The sequence below is a fragment of the Mandrillus leucophaeus genome, unplaced genomic scaffold (genome assembly GCF_000951045.1).
Source record: "Mandrillus leucophaeus isolate KB7577 unplaced genomic scaffold, Mleu.le_1.0 Scaffold212, whole genome shotgun sequence".
Lineage (NCBI taxonomy): Eukaryota > Metazoa > Chordata > Mammalia > Primates > Cercopithecidae > Mandrillus > Mandrillus leucophaeus.
In genome coordinates this window covers 1,374,918-1,383,301 of record NW_012102166.1, presented here as the reverse complement: position 1 = coordinate 1,383,301, position 8,384 = coordinate 1,374,918, and the positions used below count along the sequence as shown (strand labels likewise).

Sequence of the window (8,384 nt, the reverse complement as noted above, 5' to 3'; positions counted from 1 at the left end):
GATTGCTTAAGCCTGGGAAGTCGAGGCCGCAGCAAACTGTTTGTACCATTGCACTCCAGCCTGGTGACAGAGTGACACCTTGACTCAAAAAAGAAAGAAGAGAAGGAAGGGAGGAAGGGAAGGAGGGAGGGAGAGAGAGAGAGGAAGGAGAGGAGAGGGGGAGGGAGGGAGAGAGAAAGAAAGAGAGAAGGAAGGAGAGAAGAGAAAAAAGAGGAGAGGAGAAGAGAGAAAAGAAGAGAAGAGAAGAGCAAAGGAAGGAGGAGAAGGAGGAGGAGGGAAGGAGAAGGTAGGCGCAGGTGCAATCAGCAGAGGACGAGTGTCGCCAAAACCCTGGGGGAGGATGGGGCTGCAGGGAAGAGGACAGCATCCCCAGGAGCCCCCAGGACCCACCAGGACAGGGTCAGAGCGGAGGAGGGGACCGCACGGAGGCGGAAGAGCAGCCGCTGGAGGCAGTGGGGAGGCCGGGGTTAAGGGTTCGGGGAGGAGGAGGAGAGAAGGAAGGGAGAACTGAAGGATGTCCTTGACTCAGCATCAAGCAGTCACTGGAGCTCTTGGTGCACAGGGTCGAAGGTGATAGGAACAGAAGTGGAGCCCAGCCGGGCAGCAGCCAGCCAGGCAGGAAGCGGGAGAGGGCGTGCCCTGAGGGCAGAGTGCCCGTGCCTCCCCTCCCAGCAGCCTTCTCACACACATGAAATCCCAAAACTAGCAAAGCGACGAGGCCTCCCGGGCCCCAGTTTGCCATCTGTAAAATGGGATGCCCTCACAGAAGATGCTACAGGCCCCTCTGAAGGGTGAGGCTCCTCTCATCCCACAGCCCCACAGAAGCCTCATGCCCGTCTCCCGCCAGTGCCTTCTGGAGCCCACAGCGGCCCCAAGAGTGGAGAGATGGGGAATTCAGCCCAGAGAGGACAAGGGAGCTGGCCATGGCCACTCCCAGAGCCCAGGCTCAGCCAGAGCCCGAGCCAGGCCTCCTGCTGCCATCTGGGTCCCGAGCCTCACTGTCTTCACACAGCACCACGTGCCCCACCTCAAGACACTGAATTTTGGAGCTCAGAACTTCCTCAGCAAGAGCCCCCAAGCTGGGCAAGGTGCCCAGTGCCCCCGGACGCCCTCACCTGTCAGGGTTGCTGCACGGCTCCTGGAAGCAGGGAGGCTGCAGCCCGTGAACCACGCGCGCCTCGAGCAGAAACTTGGGGGCCCAGAACCCCAGGGCTCCAGTCACAAAGGCCATGGCGGTCACTCCGAGGGTGGACCACACAAAACTCCAGCTGCAAGACAAGGTGCCCCAGCTGGAGTCGGGAGAGGGCTGGGGCTGAAGGGGCCTGTCCACTCCTCCCCACTCCTGGGCACTCTGGCAACTTTTCCATCTTGTCTCATTACCTTCAAGATTCCATAGGTAGCAATTGCTAACCCCTCTTTACAGAGAGGCAAACTGAGGCTCCGAAGAAGACACTCAGGTTACCCCAAGCTCCAGCCTCCAGATCCTTCCTGGCAGCACCCTGAGCTCCAGCCTCCCCTATGTTTCGGACACCCCCCAACCCATGCACCTTGGCTCCTCCTCCCTCCCTTCTCTCTGCAGGACCAAATCTCCCCATCCTGAGGGTTCCCCATCCAGCATCACATTCTCCAGGAAGCCGTCCCTGCCTGCCCCATCTTCCTCTGAGTCCTCCTGGCCCGTTTCACAGCTCAGGGACAGAAGTGGGTCCTGTCCATGTCCTGCCTTGCAGTGAATCGTGAGGCCTGGGACCAGCAGTTGACTCCTGCCTGCCTCCCCCAGCATGGCTGGCACAGAGGATCACGCACGCCATGAGGCTTGGAGAGGTGAGTGATGAACTCCCAGCATCCTCCAAGCAACCCAGAGAAGGGGACAAGGCTGGAGAATTCCGTCCATTGAATAAATAGGGACAGTGAGGCTCTGAGTGCCAGGGCCACTTACGGGCAGGGCAGTGGCAGAGGCAAGGCTGGGGCTCGTGCCATCTCCCTCCCTCCCTGTCCATATTTCTGTCACTTGCAAGGTGGTGGAGGCTGAGCCCTAAGGGAGGGAGGGGCACTTCAGTTGGTAAGTGGGATCTCAGAGGAAGAGGAGGGCTGTGAACATTGGGACAACAAGGGAGGGCTCCCTGGAGGTGGAGAGAGGGGGTCAGTGAGGCTGGGGCAGACAAAGGGGTTTTTCCGTGCCTTGCAGGGGATAGCAGTGACACTCACTTTTTCCCCAGGTATCTGACGTCCTCACACCAGCTGCTCCTGGAGCCTCCCACGGCCCCCTCCCCCTGCGTCTCAGCAGCTCCTCGGGGTGGGTCTGGAACCAGCAGGATAAGCAGGATCAAGGCCACGGCCTCCAGGCAGGGCATGATCTGGGGACAGGAGGGCCCAGGAAGCTCAGGGCTGCGTATTATCACAGCCCAAGAGACCCCGGGGGCAACTGGTCACAGTAAGAGCCAGTGTCTGACCTCTGGGGTCCAAACCCTGGGAGTGGTGGGGGTGACTTGTTTTTCAGGGCGCTGGTATCCACAGAGCGGGATGTACCACTGTTTCTCAGCCCTCCCCACTGCAGCCTCTCCAGGCAGTGGAGTCTCTTTGGGACTTCGTGTAATTCCCATCTTTCCAGTACAGACACCACTCTTTTGGGGTCAATGGGCCTGAGATGGTTGAGAACAGGGACCCTCACTACACTGGCCCTGCCTCCCGAGTACCTGCTGCCCCTAGAGCTGACCTTTCCCTGGCCCAGGCCTCCATCTGCCACATAGTCCTGCCCTGGCATCCTCTGCTAGCGGCCCCTCTGCTCAAACCCCAAGGACGGGGATCTCACTACCCACCTTGGGGCAGCCTGCAAACAGCTCAGGCCATGAGAAGGCTTATTCAAGCCAGGTCAGACCTGCCTCCTTGAAGCCCACCCCACTCCCCAGATTCCAAATCTGGCTTCAGCGCTTCACACGCCAGCTCCCCGGCACTGGCTGGCTCCGTAGAGGTCTGCGTACAGCCTGCACTCCCACCAAGCTGCACTCCCAGGGCTGAGCTCAGCGCCCTCCACTATGGAGCTCCTTCCTCTTCAGAATGGTCCCTCTCCGAACCCATGTTGGAATCACAAGGCCGCAGCCCAGCGGGGCCTGCCCGGCATCTTCCTCAGCATCCTGCCCAACTGCTGAGCGAGCCTAGCTGCCAGTCCTCCAGGGCCTACTCTATGCCCTGACCCTGCGGCTTGGAACTTCCATCTCTCGTCTCACGGATCCTTAAGATGCCTTAGGTAGCATTTACTACCCCCACTTTACCGACAGGCAAACTGAGGCTCTGAAGAAGGTGACCCGCTTGAGATCACACAGCTGGTAAACTAAGCAGCCAGCTTTTGAGCCTAGGGCCACCACCTCCCCAGCCCACGCTCCCTGTGGGGCCCCAAATGTCCAAAGCTGCCAATGCCTGACCACCCCCCGCCCCCACAATGGCGCCGGGTGCTATGCCAAGTGGCTAAGGTCACCCAAGGCTGGAAAGTCCCTGCCGGTCCAGAGGGAAAGCAGAGGGAAGAAAAGGAAGCTGGACTCACTCGGAGGGCCCAGCGCCAGTTCCCAGTCAGCGTCGTCACAGCCGACCCCAGCACGTAACCCAGACCACTGCAACAGAGGGTCAAGGGCGATGGGCTGTGAGGGGAGGGAGGCGGAAGGCAGACCCCACTGCCAGCCTGACCCAGGGTGCTCCCCCGTGCCCCAGGGAGCTGGCTGTCTGCAGGCTCAGAGCTGTTTCACTGAGGAAAGTAAGCCACGTGAGGCCCAGATGTCCGCTGCCCTTGGTCAAGTCACCAGTGACCTCTGGCTCCTGGCCCACCCCCAGCGCCACTCTCCCCACCTATGGAAACCCATACCCTCCACCCTCCTGCCCAAGGCTGGGCCCTGCTTGAGTCAGGCAAGTTCAGGAAATCTGGGTCAGAGGCCAGGGTCCTGACTGCAAATCCTGCTCTGGCCTAGCCTGCTGTGGGGTGCAGGGCCTGGCCCTAACACGCTTCCTCACCTCGCCTCCCAGGGCCGGCCCCTCCCTGGGCGGGCCACACTGCCAAGTGTACGAATCTGCAGGGCGCATCCTCATCACCTCTATTCCTCCCCCAGCCCATCAGTTGGCGTTACTGATCCCGTTGACAGATGAGGAAACTGAGGCTCGGAGAGGTAGACTCATGTGGTGAGGAAGGGGTAGCATTGGGACTCAAATTGCAGTCCTCTTGGTTTGACCTCTTCTACCCATGCCCACCCCCTGTTCTGACTCCTTTGGGCCTCAGTTTACCACCTGGGAAAGTGGACCCATGGGTAATACCAACCTTCCAACAGGGATAAAGATGTAGAAGACGGCCAGCACGCGGGTGCGCTCGTCCCTCACGAAGAGGTCGCCCAGGACGGTGGGCGCGATGGTGGCGTAGCTGGCCGAGCCAGTGCCCACGACGCCCCGGGACAGGAAGAAGAGCCAAGAATACTGGGCGAGCAGGCACAAGACCACGTGAGTTCCAGAAATCACCCAGAGGGCCAGGGACCCGAGGGTTTGTTGGAAGAGCCAAGGGGACCTCATGACACAGGACCCCAGAGTAGGGAGAGGGGATCGGGGCTATGGACACCTCTCCACTCCAGGTTCCCAAAGTCACATATGTGTCCCCTGAAGCCACCGCCTACCCCCCTGCCCAGGGGAGCCCTTCTCCTGGGTCCCACCATTGCTAACCAGGCCAGTTCCCCAAGACAGCAGCTGTTACCCCCAGTTCCACTCCCTGCAGAGTCAGGCAGAAATGAAGCTGGTGCGGCAGTGAGAGGTAGGAGAGAGGAGGTCTCCTGTTAAGAAAGTCCACTGGGTCGGCCAGGCACGGTGGCTTATGCAAGTAATCCCAGCACTTTGGGAGGCCAAGGTGGGCGGATCACCTGAGGTCAGGAGTTCGAGACCAGCCTGGCCCACACGGCAAAACCCTGTCTCTACTAAAAAATACAAAAATTAGCTGGGCGTGGTGGCACGTGCCTGGTATCCCAGCTGCTCTGGAGGCTGAGACAGGAGAATCACTTGAACTCGGGAGTCAGAGTTGGCAGTGAGCCGAGATCGCGCCATTGTACTCCAGCCTGGGCAACAAGAGCAAAATTGTGTCTCAAAACAAAAAAAAAAAAAAAAGAAAAAAGTCCACCAGCTCTGCCCTGCGCAGCTCAGGCTGGAGACTGGGCCCTCACCTCCTCTCCCAGCCCTCAGTGCAATCCCTGATACAGTCACAGCCGGGAATGGAGCAGAATTGTCCCCACGCGGCTGTGATGGGGCTGGATCAGGGAGGAAGCAGGTGGGGAAGGGGCCTCAGGGGACTGGGCAGAGGCATGGACACCTACCCGGCGGGAGATGAAGGAGCTAGAGAGACCAGCTCCTGACCAGAGCAAGATCCCGAAGCTCATGGTGGTCTTGCGGCTGTATCGGTCGCCCAGGTAGCCAAACACGGGTGCAGACAGCAGCAGGCAGCCGATGAAGACTGGAGGAGACACACAGGGGCAGCCTGGATCCCCCCACGACCGTGGCAGGGCAGACGGCCCAGCAGGCCTGGGGAGGGAAGGAGCCTGACTCAGAAGCCACAAGCTGGCATCTTGGCAGCGGGTCCAGGGTAGGAGGAAGAAAAGATAAGGTGAACCTCACGGTGCGTGGCCAACATACAACCCCAGCCCAGTGTGTGGAGGCCTGGACTCGGCCCAAACCCAAAGCCCAGCTCTGCTCTGAGTGCCACCCCAACACTGGAGAAGTCACCATCCCCTCCCAGGATGGCAAAGGTGAGATGGGAAGTGAATGTGGAGCGTCAGGCATGGAGCAGATGCCAGTTTCCCGGCTTTACAAAAACACGCGACCCCTGTGAGCCTGGATACCGGGACAGGTCTGATTTTTCATTCACGCACCTACTGGGGCAACAGGGAGCAGGGAAAGAGGGAAGTCAGCCTGGGCCTGCTCTGAGCAGCAGATGAGGACGGTTTAGAATGAGCACATTGGGCTGGGCGCAGTGGCTCACGCCTGTAATCCCAGCACTTTAGTTGGCTGAGGCAGGCAGATTGCCTGAGCTCAGGAGTTCAAGACCAGCCTGGGCAACATAGTGAAACTGTGTCTACTAAAAAAAAAAATACAAAAAAGTTAGGCCTGATGGTGGGCGCCGGTAATCCCAGCTACTCAGGAGGCTGAGGCATGAAAATCGCTTGAACCCGGGAGGCAGAGGTTGCAGTAAGCCGAGATCACGCCACTGCACTCCAGCCTGGGCGACAGAGCAAGGCTTGGTCTCAAGAAAAGGGGGGGAAAAAAAAGAAAGAAAGAATAAGCACATTCACTGTGAACTAGTGATGATTCCAGGAAGCCAGGAAAGAGTTGGTTCTCCTACGTAGGTAAAATGTTCCCTGGACACAGCTGCATTTATACTTTTATTTTATTTTTCGAGACAAAGTCTTACTCTGTCACCCAGGCTGGAGTGCAGTGGTTCAATCTTGGCTCACTGCAGCCTCTGCCTCCCGACCTCAAGCCATCCTCCCACCTAAGCCTCCAGAGTAGTTGAGACTACAGGCACGTACCACCATACCTGGCTAATTTTTGTAGTTTTTGTAGAGATGGGGTTTCACCATCTTGCCCACGCTGGTCTCGAACTCCTAGGCACAAGGGATCCACCCACCTCGGCCTCCTAAAGTGCTGAGGTTACAGGCATGGGCCACTGCGCCCGGCCCACTTTCCATTTTTCTACTGGGCTGTTGTTTGTTCATATGTTTTGGAAATAAGTTCCCATAGAACATAGTTCTATGTTTGTTTTAAGAATTAAAAGCGCAATTTCTGGGACTAAGTTGGCTGGGTTTAAATCCTGGCTCTCCACTTTCTAGCTATGTGACCTTGGGCAGATTCCTTAACTCTTTTGTTCCCCTTTCATCAACAGTGCTGTTCCCTTGTTTGGTTACTGAGAGGATTAAGTAAAATAAAGCACATAAAAGTTATCTGCATAGCTTCATGTAAACATCCAACAAATGTTATCTATTATTATTACTGATTGCATAATTTCAATCATCATCATACAGAAGTGTTTAGCTTTGACGTTGTCAAGTTTATTAACCTTCTAGAAGGGCAAGAGTTGTTTCACGTCTTGTTTATGCATATCTTCTTTATCCAAAAGTTATAAAACTATTTCCCAGCCGGGCGCGGTGGCTCACACCTGTAATCCCAGCATTTTGGGAGGCCAAGGCGGGTGGATCACCTGAGGTCAGGAGTTCGAGACCAGCCTGGCCAACATGGTGAAACCCCATCTTTACTAAAAATACAGAAATTAGCCGGGTGTGGTGGTTGCACGCCTGTAATCCCAGCTACTAGGGAGGCTGAGGGAGGAGAATTGCTTGAACCCTGGAGGCGGAGGTGGCAGTGAGCCAAGATTGTGCCACTGCACTCCAGCCTGTGTGACAGAGCGAGACTCTGTCTCAAAACAGCAACAAACAACAAACAATAAATAAATCTATTTTTCCCCATATTCCTCACATGCAGGGATCACTTGCAGGCTGTTTTCAGTGCCTTAAACCTGCAGACGCTCTGTGACTGACTCTGCAGATGCCCTTCCCAAGGGGAAAGCAGACACTCTTCATTTCCAACCTCTCCAAATTCAAATCATTTCTTTGACATAGTGGATGAAATGAATGCTCCCAGAGTTAAAAGACAGACTCTGGAGGCACGCTTCCTGGATTCGAATCCCAGCTTCAGCAAGTCTCCTAACTTCTCTGAGCCTCAGTTTCATCAGCTGTAAAATGGACATAATAGTAAGACCTGCCTCGTGGGATTGTTGTGAAGATTAAATGAGTTGATATTTAAAGCACTTAGAATAGTGCCTGGCACGTGGTAAGGGCCAAGTCAGTGTTAGTTTTAAATGTGATTAATTAATTAACTCACTCCAGTAGCCTCTCTATCCCATGGGTGGGTGAAGGGAGCCTGACCACTGCCTCTTCTCACCTTCCACCACTCTCTCTTTTTATTGATTGTTTGAGACAGAGTCTCATTCTGTGGCCCAGTCTGAAGTGCAGTGGCACGATCTCAGTTCACTGCAACCTCCACCTTCTGGGTTCAAGTGGTTCTCTTGCCTCAGTCTCCCAAGTAGCAAGATTACAGGCACCTGCCACCACACCTGGCTAATCTTTGTATTTTTAGTAGAGACAGAGTTTCACCATGTTGGTCAGGCTGGTCTCAAACTCCCAACCTCAGGTGATCCACTCACCTTGGCCTCCCAAAGTGCTGGGATTACCGGCATGAGCCACTGCACCTGACCCAATCCCTCTATCTCTTCACCACCCTCTCCCTCAGTCATCAGTTTCCTCTTCTTAGCAGCCCTGTGGACAAACAGCAGGCTGGGTCTAGGGCCACAGCATGGCAACCCGAAAAGGTAAAGA

The 8,384-nt window shown here is 56.2% G+C and overlaps 1 protein-coding gene across 2 annotated transcripts in view; it reads right to left on the bottom strand.

The window, feature by feature from the left end:
• The window catches only part of SPNS3 (spinster homolog 3 (Drosophila)), a 59,463-nt gene that overhangs the window by 41,335 nt on the left and 9,744 nt on the right, over positions 1-8,384 (bottom strand). For both annotated transcript variants that reach the window (XM_011980418.1, XM_011980419.1), the window contains exons 3-7: positions 5,334-5,470; positions 4,301-4,452; positions 3,539-3,605; positions 2,206-2,354; positions 1,116-1,268 (exon numbers count right to left, since the gene is read on the bottom strand). In XM_011980418.1, the coding sequence (XP_011835808.1) occupies positions 1,116-1,268; positions 2,206-2,354; positions 3,539-3,605; positions 4,301-4,452; positions 5,334-5,470 (658 nt within the window). The remainder of the gene's footprint in view (positions 1-1,115; positions 1,269-2,205; positions 2,355-3,538; positions 3,606-4,300; positions 4,453-5,333; positions 5,471-8,384) is intronic.